Source organism: Medicago sativa, chromosome 4 (assembly GCF_051527215.1).
Source record: "Medicago sativa cultivar Bolivia chromosome 4, Bolivia_mono, whole genome shotgun sequence".
NCBI classification, from domain to species: Eukaryota; Viridiplantae; Streptophyta; class Magnoliopsida; order Fabales; family Fabaceae; genus Medicago; species Medicago sativa.
The window spans coordinates 82460541-82476271 of NC_140752.1; the positions used below are offsets into that span (position 1 = coordinate 82460541).

The 15731-nt window shown below is 32.0% G+C and overlaps 2 protein-coding genes and 1 long non-coding RNA gene across 3 annotated transcripts; 2 read left to right on the plus strand and 1 right to left on the minus strand.

Moving 5' to 3' along the window:
- Window positions 1-588: 588 nt before the first annotated feature.
- On the minus strand, window positions 589-5857 carry LOC146932710 (Mitochondrial substrate carrier family protein). Its single transcript, XM_085704439.1, has 7 exons — window positions 5700-5857; window positions 5438-5565; window positions 5277-5352; window positions 4441-4536; window positions 3807-4323; window positions 2917-3052; window positions 589-1141 (listed from the first exon to the last, which is right to left on the minus strand). The coding sequence occupies exons 2-7, from the start codon at window positions 5555-5557 to the stop codon at window positions 941-943; spliced, it is 1146 nt and encodes a 381-aa protein (XP_085560565.1). The 5' UTR covers window positions 5558-5565; window positions 5700-5857; the 3' UTR covers window positions 589-940.
- Window positions 5858-8447: 2590 nt separating this feature from the next.
- On the plus strand, window positions 8448-9248 carry LOC146932711 (large ribosomal subunit protein eL42). Its single transcript, XM_085704440.1, has 4 exons — window positions 8448-8488; window positions 8601-8780; window positions 8884-8958; window positions 9048-9248. The coding sequence occupies exons 1-4, from the start codon at window positions 8486-8488 to the stop codon at window positions 9105-9107; spliced, it is 318 nt and encodes a 105-aa protein (XP_085560566.1). The 5' UTR covers window positions 8448-8485; the 3' UTR covers window positions 9108-9248.
- A 2017-nt stretch (window positions 9249-11265) lies between these two features.
- LOC146932712 (uncharacterized) lies at window positions 11266-15472 on the plus strand. Its single transcript, XR_015007219.1, has 2 exons — window positions 11266-11361; window positions 15155-15472. It is a non-coding gene; the product is annotated as an uncharacterized LOC146932712 (long non-coding RNA).
- Window positions 15473-15731: the final 259 nt, after the last annotated feature.

The following is a 15731-nucleotide window of genomic DNA, read 5'->3' on the forward strand; positions in this document are numbered from 1 at the left end:
ACTTAAAACACAAAATTATACTTTGTGGTGGCTCTCAATGTCACACAAAACAAAAGGACTCAGAAAGTCGAAAATGCCAAATCATATTGGAAGTCATTATGATTGTCTATGATGAAAACCATTCAAATGGGCCTCAAGTTTTTTTCATCTTATATACAAAGCTTTGGTTGTTTCCAACAAAATTTGTGTGTATGTAAAGACATAAAGGGGAAGGGGGAAGGCAAAGATGTTTGACATGTACCAATCTATCCTAACCCTCTTGGCCTTTTGCTTGCTTGGTTTTTAGGTATGATTATTATTCTTTTTATGGCAACGAGTGGAATTTGAGAGAATGATTGTGAGGCCAGGCCAATACCTAGGTAGCTTTTGAGTGAAGTTAATTTATACCAATCCATCCATGCAAGTGCAACCAACAAAGGTCAACAGAAAAGTTCAAAATAAGTCAACCCCACACAAAGGGATAATCCAATAGGAAAAAGGCGATCAAAGGACATGTCACCTAAGGGACAAGGTCTTAATATACAAATACAAAGAAAACAAAAGGACACACTTTTGGTGGTTTCACACCGTGGGGGGTTCAAGAGCCCATTAATCCAAACGGGTTAAAAGTTTGAAATTTACAACCAAATGGCATGTATAATAACAATTAATTCCTTTATTATTCAAACTAAAAAAGGGGGTCCACCAGTGTAGGTACCCCAACTCAGAAGGATGTCTTGAACAAATGCAGTCTTCTCTCTGTCTCTCTATACGTTACAATCTGAATATTGATTTCACCACAGTATGTAATTAAACTATGGTAAGAATCAAGTATTATCTCCTTTCTATATTTTCGTTACTGACTAGTACAAAGCAGCAAGCCAAAATTATGTGCTCTTCTCTAAGAGAAAATATAGTAAACACTAACGACTAACAAAAACTGTGTATCAACTTATGCCAATTAAGTCAAACTAGAGGCAAGATGATCAACAACAAATAAATAACTTCCTACAATCATGAATGATGCGATACCAGAACGAGCCATCCGTAATCCGAGACCACGGGACAAGACATTCCTATCAGAAGGATGGATCCCAGTAAATCTTTCAAACTTGTTTCCTGGTCGTTTCCATTGCAGTAACTTTCTCTCCATTGAGACATACTGGGAACCAGAGAATGTATAAATTACTATCAGATATTGGTCGGAATTTGGAAACACGTGAAATTAAAAAATTGTATTTTACTTAATTGAGATAATATTCAATATAAGAGATGACATCATTAAGAACTAAGCATCTAAAGTCTAAACTTTAAAAATGAATAATCCCTGGTCCTTTGTAAGTCTAAGCAGAAAGGGGAAAAAAACAGATAATCTAAATTAAGGGTTGATTATGGGAATATGAAGACACACTTTTGCCAAATTAGAAATGCTTCGCCTTTTGCTAAAATTGCATTCCATATATGTTGTCATGCTTCTACCCAGGCGAAATTCATACATGCGCTCTGCCCTCTCTCTCATCTAAGCCATTCATATTCGTTTCACCCCATTATTAATATTAACCGTTTGAACTACCCATTTTATTTATTATTTAGTAATAATGTGTTAAAAATTGTGATTTTTTTGTCCCTCTGAGTATAGCTCAGTTAGTAGGGACGTCACGGTATGCAAGGGCTGGGGTTTGAACCCCAGATTCCCCACTTATTCACCTTAAGGGGTGAATTTCTAGCCACTAGGCTACTTGATAAAAATCAATAAAAATGTGTTAAAAATTGTGTACAAAGCTTGGTTTTTGGTAGACAATGACTAGCAATTTTTATTCTATATTTATTAATGTTTAAGAGCTGTGTTTTTATTTTAATTTTCTTAAACTACAATAATACATTTATTATATTTTGTATTTTAATGTACATATCTTAAATGTATCATACCCTATATTTTTCAATGAACGACATATCACAGTATTGGACATGTATCTTATCTGATGTGCTTCATAGCTGGGCAGCAAAGAAATGATATCCTATAACTGTTTGTTGGGACTGCAGAGTATGATGGAGCCAATATGCAAGTATAAAGAAAAAAATCGGGGTGGAGGGAGCTGGAGGAATAGGAGAGATTAAATGGGCCCAAAAGACAAGCCTGCTGGTTTATAACAGGAAGAAATGTGGAAAAGCAGCTGAAGTTGAAGTAAAGGAGAGAAAAGGAAAGGCGTAACTCAATGGACAGCTGGCAGAAGGAGGATCGGGAGGAGAATACAGGAGTCACGGAGCAAGAGGAGAGAGAGAGAGAGAGAGAGAGAGAGAGAGAGAGAGAGAGAGAGAGTAGTGTATTGGAGGAATCGGTTCTTCCTCGGTAAAAGGGTGATTCTGTAGTCTATATTTAGGGAATGGATTCCCTCGTGTGTTCAATTTGGTCATCTTAAATCTCAACCTTGATGTAATATCTTGAATGAGAGAGTATGTTGAGAAATAGAGATGGAGGATTGGATGGTTGAGATTATATACGTGACCCCCTCATGTGTTGAGAAATAGAGATAGAGGATTGGATGGTTGAGGTTATATACGTGACCCCACTCCCCTATAACTTATTTTCTCCATTTCTACTAGGTGCATGTTCCATCATAGTCTAGTTTCTATTACAGCCATTATACTAGCTTGTAATAGGGATTTATCCCTCTGTCTACTCGTTGTTCAAATGCAAACCAGCATTTCTATTGGTAACTTTGGGTGCTATTAGAGTAGAAAGAAACATCTCTGGAAATAGAAAACGACTCCATCCTATTGGGTTAAACAGAATTTTTCTTTTTTATTTGGAGGTAAATAACATGCTTAGTTCTTGGAATTTAAATATTGAATTTAAATAACATGCTTTTTTTTAATTAAATATTGAAGTTATGGCACAAGGTTTTCAAACTTTTCATCAAGTAGCAAGGTTCATACCTTTGGCACCACGGTACATTGTGATCTACTTCTAGCAGTATCAAAACCATGAGAAGCAGCGGCAGCAACGGCACCAGAAAATCCAGCAGCAAGACTAACGGCCAAAGGAGACAACGGGCCAACTTCATCATTTAACCTGAATCAAGTCAAGCACTCTTAAACAAAAGAGAACAACTAAACTCACATGCAATTGAAGTAATTAGTCTGAAAGCACTACTACCTGACAAAATATATCATTGAATGCATCAAGTATAGTGAGAATCACATGAAACCCCGACTAATCAAATAATTTAGCTCATTTAAATCAGTATCAGAAGATTAATTTAATTGGAAGTGCAAGGTCGGAGGATACCTATCCACTTAAAAGATATCAAACGCAATTGAAAAAAAATAAAAGAGAGAAGCACGTCAACCTTATTCATAGTTTACTGAACAGGGCCTAAAAATAAACAACACGCATCATACTTTTAAGGCTCAAAGGTTATGACAACTCAATCTATGTACAAAGAAAACAACAGAGCAACTTGGTATATAATGCTACAATCATGGAGAGGTCCAAATAAGGGTTGGACCTATTATGAATGATTATAGGCAACCTTAAATATTCATTTTCAAGAGGCTGAATTCACAATTGAAATGTGACCTCCCAATCATATGACAGTAACTCTAACCGTTGTTCTAAGGCTCCACTTCATGTACAAAGAGGATAAAGATATGAGAATATTGACAAAATGTTGAAGAAGAATTTTTTTGGCTTCAGTTTTAGTTTGACCACTCCCCAATCAGAATTTTTTTCGCAAAGCTTTCCTAAAAATGTGCCTAACTATATACAATATAAAAATAAATGATACAAAAGAGATGTTCCTTTCGTTAAAGAATAAGAGCTGGACCTGGGTGGAGGATTCATCCCTACAGCCTTCCAATCAAGCATTGCTTGGTGCAAAAATTGCCAACTTGAAAAAAATACGCCACCAAACACAGAATCTCGAACAATTCCAGAACGCAGACCTCTCCACAATGTACTCCATCCTTCCAAAGATATAATGTTTGATGGCCTTCTCACATTGCAAACTGATGGAGGCAACCCAGATCCTGTCATTGCCCATGGATACTCAAGTAAAGCACCTGATATATTAGTATTCTTGGTTGTTAGGGTAGACAAGAGACCAACATATTGATTCAAAGACTTCTTGTCTGGATAGCAGCCATTGAGTAATCTTGCAATTAGCGGTTTGCGAGCCCCCTCTTCCAAAGAAAAGTTAGAATTTGGAACATATGAAGCAGAGGCAGCCTGCATACGAAGCTTGATGAGTTCAAATGGAGAGCTTATGAATGTCTCAGTGGCACCACCAGCCATGCCAGCCAAAAAAGCCTCAGAAGCAGTGACGTAGTTATTTTCCCGACCATCTGCCAAAAATGCACTCGTGAGCACCAAAGTCACTCACTCTCCACCCAAAAAAAAGCACCATAATCACAAATAACAAACTTCGGAAGGTATTGGGCAATAAAAACAAACGAGCTTACCTTTACAAAAAGCTGTCAGGATTTCGTAAACCCCAAATCGTGCTCCAAGACCAAAAATCCTTCCAAATGCCAACCAACCAAAACCACTGAACATGCCTGAAACACTCAAATGTAACAAGACACCAGAGTTAGCACTAAGCATACATAATATCTTTTTGTGCACTGATCCAATAGGAGCATAAAGTTTGTTTCGTAAAACCAATAACACAGAACCGAATCTAAAAATGCCAAACAAGATGACTTGTGTATTTCTCCTCTCTCTCTTTCTCATATTTCTCACTCCTTAGATTCACCTCAACCAATCACACCATTTGGGCCTATTAGTTTTCTTCCTCTTTTCCTCTGAACCAAACACATTGATGGAAGATACTAGAAGTGATCGATCAAAGTAACCATTTGAAATAAACTCTACTTATATTGTAACTGACTACAGTAAAGTTTTGCTAGGATTTCCAACAATCGCCTCCTAGCGGTCACGATCGTATCCGCATATAAATTAGGGATAGGATTGTCATTTAATTGACCACGAGCTAACAATTGCTAGAAACCCTATAGAATTTTACAGTAGTCAGATAATGGTTACTTCGATCAATCGCTTTCAGAATCTTCCATCAATGTGTTTGGTTCAAAGGAAAAAACGAAGGAAACCAATGCATAATATATACACACAACTAAACAACCACTGTATGCATGGAAGTAGCAATGGTGTTAGACTACAACAACAGCTCAACATTCCAATGAATATCTCTCATGCATATACACACACCTAAATTCAGTTCTATTCTCTTAGACAATTTATCAAACAGTTGGAAGGTCCCAAAATAAAAAGAACATACCTGCATTACCAGAGACAGCTAAAACTCTCGTAACAACCTGATTAGCATTCAATTCTTTACCAGCACTAGAACCAACCTATGAATTAACAAGCAAAAGATTCTTATGAGCATAATCACATTGTTATTAGTAGTTAATTAGAAGGAGTTGGGAAAGTTAGAACCTGAGTGAGGACTTTGATAGTGTCAAGAGGATATGTAAAAGTTGTGGCTAACGCTATTGACCCAGCAGCGGTAATCCCGTGAAGAGCGAAAATCTGATTCTTTGATAACTCCTTCTTCATTTTAACACCTGAACAAGAAAATGAAAATGATGAGAGATACTGTGATTTGTATCGTTTGGAATTGGAATGAATAAAAGCTTGGTTAAACCCTACTAGTTCTGAACAACCAAAAAAAAATTACTAATTCTCAAACGGGTGTTACCTATACGGTGGCTTAGCGCTGCTTGAAGAGGATGATATTGATGGCAACTGTGGTGTGTTTGACGGTGGGTGGGAGAAGATCGCTGGAACCTCAACAATGGTGCCTGCGTGAAGCTGGTTTGAGGTTATGTTTCATGTTTGGTTTGTCCATTAATTGAAGGGTTAATTATGTTTTTGGTCACTACAAAATTGCGACCATGTAAGTTTGGTCTTACTTAATTTTAATAGCATTTTTAATCCCTACAAAAAATTTCTGCACTCAATATTAGTCCTTACCCAATCCAAATTTGTTTAATTTATGCTTAAACTCTTAAATTTTTCAACAATTTTTTACAGGCGTGTTAAGAACGTTATTAAAAGGTCCTCCAAAAAAAATATCGCAAAAATTTGATTTCTACGTCCATATTTTTCTTACTTATATCTTAAACTTTTGTCATTTTAAAAAATTCATATTTAATTTATTTCATGTTAAAAAATTATAGATTTTAGTAAATGAACCTTTCATAGTGTTCTAAACTTGTATAAAAAGAATCATTAAAAAATTTAAGAGTTTAAGGATAATTAAACAAAATTTATTTTAGCAGGGACTAAAATTATAAGTAAATTTTTTTTTTTAGGGATTAAAAATGCTATTAAAATTAAGTAAGGACTAAACTTACAAGGTCGCAATTTTGTAGGGACCAAAAACATAATTAACCCTTAATTGAAAGTAAAGAAAAGTGAGACGAAAAAATGAAGAAGAAGAAGAAAGTTTAAGGTACAGAGTAAATCTTTTTTAAAATCACAAAAACTTTAAAATATTAAGTTTATAAATCCTCTCATTTACGGTATTTAAAAAAAAAATCTATTTTTCATTCCTTAAAAAAAAGAAAAAAAAACTATTTTTCATTCAATATGGAACTCTTATCCACTTGATACACCAACCGATTAGTAAAATATTTTTTTTTCTAATAACATCTCTAAAATTAGAGGTGGCAAAACGGGTCCAACCTATCGGTCGACTCGTTTAATCCGCTATCTTTTGCAAGTTAAATCAAAATTTAAACTCGCTTTCTATAGTTGTCTTGCCCTACTTGCTTTCAAAGTTGAGAGCAGGCTATGTTTGTTTGGGTCCATATAGAAATGGAGCTTAATATAATGGCGGATTGACATTTTGGCCAATCAAGATCAATATCATATTTACTATTTTTTTATGTTTAAATATCTAACATTTTATTTTTAACAAAATTTCATTAATCTTAGATCCTTTAAACTTTTTCCTTTGCTCTTCTATCATGTTCTAAAATCCAAACTACCATTGCACCCGTACCCGTTCCCATTCAAAAGATAATAGAAGGACAATCAATAACAAAAATGCATCGTAAAATAATGAAAATATGATCCAAAATAATATATATTAACGTTGTATCGTATCAGAAATTTTAAAAAATTTCTCATATCGTGCTTCCTAGCTTTGGAGTTTGGGTGTGGTTATGGTGCATAAGGAAATCATTATGCACCCTGCATAAATCCAGAAATGGTTTTGGAGTATAACATACTATAATTTTATGCAGGGTGCTGGAAACCATTAAGTACATATAATGGTTTTGGAGTACAACTCATAAAAACCATTTCTGGATTTATGCAGGGTGCATGAGGATTTTCCTTATGCACCATAACCGCAGCCGCTTTGGAGAGGTGTGTGTGTTTAATTCCTTACACAAATTTTTCAATTTTTTTTACATAATAAATAAAAAATATTTTTTCTTTAAAATTGAATGTTCACACCCTCCAGTGTTCTTCGACACTAGTTTGGAAGTTTTACCTTGTACCCAACGGTTATACCTTCACCCCTACATTTTGTACGAACTACCCATTTTACCCTCACATATAAACTAAAACCTTCACTTATCAATCATCATCACCCCCACCACTCAAGAACAACCAGCAACACCATATATGTGAATAGCAATCGACCTTCTCATCAATATAACCAACAACAGATCTGTTAATTCAAAGAGGAACCAATCTCCAATAAAACCATTAGAATACACCATATCTAAAAAAGCTTAAAACTAATTGCAAACTCAATTTCTAACCCTTATTCATTCACCCCGTATGGTTTGACAGAGGCTAACCCCTAAAACTTGGAACAAAAAATCAAGATGGATTCATAACTTATAAGAATAAAGCCACCGAACAGGAAATGAAATCACCGGTCGTAAGCAATATCAACATGGTGTATTAATTATGTTAAAATGATTGGATCCCTTGGTTTGGATATGCATTTGGAATTGGAAGTTCCCTTCCTCACTTTGGTCCCTTGTTAATATAAATTGGATGGATATTGTTGAGATGTTATTCGACACTTTTTATGTCCATTCAATGTTAATTTGATAGAAATTAAGCCATGAGCGATGAATCCATTTCACACCCCTTCTCCTTTCGTAACAGTAAAACTACGGTTCATTGCCATGATGTTTTGAAGCAAGTTCTCAGCAAAAAAAATCCAGAAAACCTAATGAAAGTATTACGGTAGAGTAGTAACTTGATGGGGTGAATAGATAGATGTGATTTGGAAAAAGGTTAAAATTGGTATTTTTTATAATTTGTAGGGGTAATGGTATAATTGATGGGGTACAGGGTAAAATGTTCCACTAGTTTATAGTAATTGGGCCACAAGTTGAAAAAGCCCAAAGACGAGCCGATAGAACATAAAACCCTAATTCACAGTCATATAAAGCCGACTCTGCTTCCTTCTTCACTCTTCGTTTGCCCCAGCCGATCTCAAACCATACCTCTAGAACAATGGTAAACTTCTCATTTCCCTCATCTAACCTTCCACAACACTTTCATCTAATATCAACAATTTCATTTATAGATCTCACTTTATGTCAAATTAATTCAATTTTTGTTGTTATAGGTGAACGTTCCAAAGACAAAGAAAACCTACTGCAAAAGCAAGGAGTGCAAGAAGCACACCTTACACAAAGTTACCCAATACAAAAAGGGTAAAGATTCCATCGCTGCTCAGGGAAAACGTCGTTATGACCGTAAACAATCTGGTTATGGTGGACAGACCAAACCCGTCTTTCACAAAAAGGTACAATTACAATTTACCCTAAATCTTTGCTTAATCTGATTAGTAATTAGGAATTTAGAGGTTAATTAAGTTATTTGTTTTTATTGTTGTGTGTTTGAATTAGGCAAAAACTACTAAGAAAATTGTGTTGAGGCTTCAGTGTCAAGGTTGCAAGCATGTTTCACAACACGCCATTAAGGTAAGCGTGTTTGTTTATGTTGTTTTTTGATGTGTAATTTGTTCTGTTTTTGGGTTCTGTGGGTAATGGGATGTTTTTTGTGTTTGCAGAGGTGCAAGCACTTTGAGATTGGTGGTGACAAGAAGGGAAAGGGAACATCTCTGTTTTAGGTGGAAAATTACAAGAATTTTGCAGTTTTACTGTGTTTTTCTTTTGTACCCATCTTTGGATTTTTAATTTTGCAGAAATACTTTTGTGTTTGAGAATATTGTTCTAATATTTCTAATGAATTGTTATATTACTTTTCTTAACTTTTTGCAATTCCATCATATTCTTACATTTTTATGCTATTTGCTTGATTGGCACCCTAGTTTAGCTAGAAATTGGCACCCTAGTTTTAGCTAGAAATGAATCAACATTAATTTTATTAGAAATGGTGTTACTCGGTGATCCTGTGATCTTGATTATAGTGGAACCAATTAATACTTTCATTTCTAGTAATGAAAAAAATGGTGAGATACCCTGTTCTTTTCATAGTAACTCAAGTTGTTGAGGACTGAGGAGTGGTGCAATAATTCTCAATAGTATCTCTTCTGATCCATTCTTATGTTAATCACACTTTTGTTAAGTGATTGTTTTAATTCTTCTATGGCTGTGAGTCGAATTAATGTTGAATCACGTGTTAATATCTTCATTTTTTTAAAAGAAAAATATTTTATGCAAATATTTTATGCAAATTAGATTTGTTGCATTATTATTATTTTTACTTGGGTCAAGTTAATCTTTTGTATTTTACAAACAATGTTGAGATGAATTTATTCATCATCCACTTCTATTACAAACATGCATAAATAATCGGTAGGTGATGAACTAGAAATTAAGAATATTTCACCAACCGTTGTTAGGTTTAGCGAAAGAGGTTAGTTTTTTAGTGGTGAATTAATGTTTGATTGAATTCAGCTGAGCAAGTTAGCTATGTGAAACGAATAAAGTAACTAAGATTATTTTAACACTGATAGACTGGAGTAGATAACAAGGTTCCTCAATATTAGATACATAAAGAAAATTTTCATGTTAAATTAGATTGTGACGTTGGTTTGATCCCACAATTTTTTAATGTTTCTTATTCGCCCCTAGACTTTGAAAAATGGCGAGTGAGTGGGATTTAATGCCGCTGACTTTTTTGTTTTACTTGATAGAACTTGACCTCCCTTAATTTGATAGGAAAAGAGTTAAATTGACCAAAAAAAAGGTAGATTTTCCCTTTAAATAAAGTTAGGATAGATTGCAGTTTTGGTTATTCTGTTAAATTTTTGTTGACCTATTTCTAATTTTTTAAGTTTGGTCCTCTAAAATTTCGGGAGATAATTTCTGGAGAACATTTTTTATTTATTTTAACATCTCTCTGATAAATAACTTTTCAAAAACATTTTTCAATCAAATAAGATATCGAAATGGCCTGAAAAGAAATCCTTAAATTTTCTTCATAATTTCTCGACCACAAAATAAAGGGCAAAAGATCTTGTGGTACAAACATGAAGAATGTTATGTTGCAATAATGCTACCATTCATTTTCCAAGTCCACATGAGGGAAGGGGTGATACCAATTTATTTATTTATTTTTCAAAAATGAGAAGTTGATGATGATGAAGGTTGTTATGAAAATTTCAACTACTAATAAAATATATAAATAACTACAACAAATTTATTAAACTAAAAAATTTCGAGTTATAATTTTTTTATTAATATATTCAATTAAAATGTTGATGTGTCATCTATATTAAACTTTTTTTATACATCACTGTTAATTTAAGTATATTTTAAAAAGTGTACAAATAGGAGGACCATTGCGAAATTAAATATATGGAGATCAAAATCCAAAAATTGATAAAATGTTGGGATTAAAATTACTAAATTAGAAACATAATGACCACAATCAAAAAAATTGACAAAGGACTAAAAAATACAATTAAACTAATAAGTTAAATGACTATATTAAATTTAATACAAAAAATTTCAGAGCCAATATCAATTTCGCCAACACAAAAATCCTAATAAAAAAACATGCGTTACTTTTTTTTATTTGATATAATATAATGGTGTTACTAATAGTAGGAGTTAATTTGTCAAAAAATAAAATAAAATAGTAGAGGAGTTAAATATTTCGAAATAAGAGTTAAAATTACTAGTGTAACTCCTTATTTATTTGATATAACTGCGTTAATCAATTTATGCATAACTTCCCCTACTCTAAGGAAACGATCACCTATCAAGCTGTGTATAAAAATGTTTCAATCCATCTTTTGACCAATCCACAACACCTTGCAACTTATTATTTGGAGATGGCTGGAGTGAGAAGATTTCTACCTTCCTCAAAAAGATTTCTACCTCTTGCATGCGTTGTTTTTATGATTGTGCTCTTAGGTAATAATTTCAATTTCGTTATCAATCATAATATTAATTTTTCTTTCTATAAGTCCGTGCGGCCTTTGTGTGTGTTTATATTTAAGTATGATTGGTTACATAACGGAAATTTCTACAAATTCAATAAGGTAGTATATCCCTTATAAGTCATCCACAAACTACTATAAGTTTATATGTGGTAAGCTAGTTTATTATCCATTCGTATTTTTTAATTCAAGAAATAACTTTTGCATCTGTTTTTCTGTTTTTTTATTGCGTTAACGTGGGTAAATTGTCTGCAAATTTTTTTGTATAATTTTGGATTTCATTTGAATTATTTAATTATTTATTTGCTTTAGATATAAGTATAAATGTTTGTGAGTTGTCACTTTCAAATTGTAACTTAAAATCTTTTTTATGGACTAACAAAAAAATATTATCTTAAAGTTACATAAAAAATAATATAATTTAATTTCCCAAAGGGAGAATTTTTTTAAGGGTATTTTTGACTATAGGAGAAAAGCCACCACAAATTAATATATCTCCTTTATATGATGTTATAGATTATCGAAAAGAGTAATGATATTTTGACATCCATTTGTTGACAACTTTGTTGACAACCTTGTTTTTCTCACTTCTTATTGGTCAAAAACAATGGAGAGAGAAAAAAGGAAGAGAGAGAATAACAATATCATGTGAGTATGAGAGAGAAAGTTGTCAAAAAGTTGTCAAAAAGTGGTTGTCAAAATATCATTTCTCTATCGAAAAATGCACTTTGAATTTTCTTGTCGATCAGCCGACTTGGTGAGCACACTTGCAAGGTCAATAAAAATAAGAAATTTCTTTCTATGATATTAATCTTCTGCTTAAAAGTACGATACATATTTCTTTTCATATTTATATTACATAATATAAAATAAATTCCTCGCTAGTTTTTAATTCAATGAAATAAGATCAACCTTGCTTGCCAGTAAAAAAAACTTTCAATTACATAATGTTTTTAGAAATAAATAAATTGCGATTGAAATGGTATTTGGCTTTTTTTAATATCTCAAATATATACAATTGTAAAGTACGTAGTACATTTCTCTCCCTTTATTTTGAAAGATCCTGTGTCTCTCTAGATAGTGACCTTTTTGCTTTACGAGATTTGTTTGATGTTCTTTTCCATGGGTTTCGATTTATCTCTATGATGTTTGCTTGTTTTTTTTGTTCAATAAAACTTTCTTGATGTGTGACATAGTTGGATAGTTAGGTTCTATAATGTCTACATGGTCAACTTTTTCAAAAGAATGTCAACATAGTTAAGATAAAAGAATCTTGCAAATCAATTTTGCTAAAATATAGAGCTTTTTTCTTTATGCATTTTGAACTATACATACCAATGGAGTTGAAAATCAAAAGAAAACATATTAGTTGTTTATTTTCTTATAAACTAGTCCTGTATAATATGAATCTAACTAAAGTTAAATCAGGATGCAACAAAACAATGGGTATTACTCCATTTATAGAAGAGTCAGATGCACTGAAGTGTTGTAAAGACAATCATATAGGTCGTTGTTTTGTAAGTAATAAGAATGATAACCAAAATTGTGATCAGAAGTGCAGAGATAGCCATTGCGGCAAAGGAGGTCAATGCAAAATTATAGGAAGGAAAGCACCAAAACATGTTTGTCATTGTAAATGTTAATCTAGCCATGTTTTTTTTAGAGGTAATCTAGACATGTTATGTTTTTAGAAATTGAATACTATTTTTAATTCTAGCACGTCAAATATTTTATTTCCCTCTTTTGAATTTTTTTTGTTAAGTAGTCTAGCGGTTGGTGAAATTCATCTCTAAGATGAATAAGTAGGGTGTCCGGGGTTCGAACCCCTGCTCTGCATATATTATGCATTATCTCTTACCAAGTGAGTTAAGCTCACGGGACCGACCCTGTTTTAAATTTATTATAAGCACTAATTGTTTTCTCATAAAAAGGAATACTCCCTTCGTCCCAAATTGTACGGAAAAAAAATCAAATCACATTTATTAAAAAAACTAAAACATAAGAATTTCAAGTATAGTTTTTTGTGTTTTCTTTAGAATAAGTTTCATGGGAAGATGTAAAAATAATTTTCATTAACTATTGATTATTGTGAAAATGAAAAAGAGAGAAAATGGAATGCAAACATACTTTTTTCTTCAATCCTATTCTCAATCGATATATTATATGCACACATATTAAACTAGCTAATTAATCTGACAATGGCCAAAGTTAGACTTCTACCTGTTGCTGCTACCGTTGATGGTGTTTTTTCTGATTTTAAATTTGCATAAATATATGATAATATTAAACATGTGATATATGAAGAAGTCCCATGCTAAATTTGTGTTCATTGCTCAATATATAGGCTTAAATATTACTAATTGATATAAAACATATTTCTAAATCATATCTTAAAAATAAGGAACAAATCCCAGAAATATTTTACATAGAAATATAAATTATAGATTCTAACGATATCTTAATGATATATATTTTTTTTTTTAAATCTAAAGTATATTTAAATTTAAAATCTTAAAAATATAAATTTTGACATATTATTCTCAACATAATTTTCTTCACTCTAGGGCATGGATATCAAAGGAAACTTGCCACCCTTTTGTCTATAAATATTCTTTTTTTTCTTCAATCCTGGTCACAATCGATATAAACACATAATACACTAGTTAACTTTTTTTTGAAGGATATTACACTAACTAACTAATTTGACGATGGCCAGAGTAAGATTTCTACTTCTTACTGCCACCATTGTTGTTCTCATAATGTTGCTTGGTGAGTATATTTTTTATATATAAGAAATTTTCCTTCTATGGTATTAGTTTGCTTGCTGCTCATGATATGTTATTTTTTTCATGTTTATAATCGATGATCTACGTTACGTATTAATTTTTTTTGGGTAGAATTTTATGATATTAGTTTGCTTGCTCATATTATTTTTTTCATGTTTATAATCGATGATTACGTAATACAATATAAATTCCTCACTAATTTTTTAAATCGGTGATGATAGCATTAATCTTATTATGCCCAAAACAAAGAGGGATTAATCTTAGAGTTACATAATGTTTATTAAAAATAAATAAAGTGTGATTGAATGAGTATAAGATCATTTTTCTGGTCATTCTTTCGGCTATTTTAATATCTCAAAGTGGCTTTTGAAACCTCGATCTAACTATACCCTTAATATACGATGATGGTCATTAACTCTAGCATACTAGCCTATATGATTACAAGTTTCCGTTTTTTTATTTGAGGCAAAAATTATAAGTTTCTTATCATACATTTTTTTTCTTCATGTTTATGATTTTTAATATTTGATATACAGTTAATGACATGCTATTAATTTTATTTTTACATATTAATTTTTTTTTTTTACATATTAATTTTGTTTTTGCAAAATAGGTGTAAATCTAAATTTGCATTTAAAATTACCTAATACATTTGTCTCGGTATATAGTGGCCTTTTTTTGTTTCTTTATGAGATTTGTTTGATGTTTTTTCCCATGAATTTTGATTTATGTCTCCAATGTTTTATTTGTTTGTATAATAAAATTTTTTCTTGTTGTACAACACATGATAGTCAGGTTCTTTGATGTAAACATAGTTAAAATAAGAGAATCTTGCAAATTAATTTTGCTTAAAAAAACTTTTTCTATTATGCATTTCAATCTACATACTAATGGAGAGGAAATTATATACAAAACATATTAGTTTTTTTTTATGTTCTTATAAATTACTCTGTACAAGTGAATCTAACTAAGTTGAATCAGGTTCCGACAAAACAATGGGTGAGGCTACGGAAATGGATTTTGCTGCACTTATGGATGACTCAAATGGACAGGATAACTTAAATGCAGTGAAGTGTTGCTATGACAATCATATAGGCAGATGCATTCCAAATCAAGACGACTATCATTGTAATCAAATTTGTGGAAAGCATTGCTACAAAGGAGGTCATTGCAAAACTATTGGAAAGAAAGCACCAAATCATTTTTGTCATTGTTATTGTTGATTATTTGTTACTATCAATCAAAATTATTTTTGATGGTACTAGGGTTGCACTAATCCAGCTATGTTATGTTTTGAAACTAGAATACTCTTTTTTTAATTTCCGAGGGTTGCATAAGTTGACTTATTTATACTATTTGGTAGATAAATATTTTATTTCTGAGGGTTGCATATTTGGTAGACAGATTTTTATTTTTGAGGATTGCATAAGTTCTACTTATTTAAAGTTCACAAAAAGTCCTTATTATAACCCCAAATAATTTACATGTCCTTATGTTAGTATGAAAAAACTATTAATACATATAAGAGTTTTTCTATTGTGTGCAACTTAAATTGCAT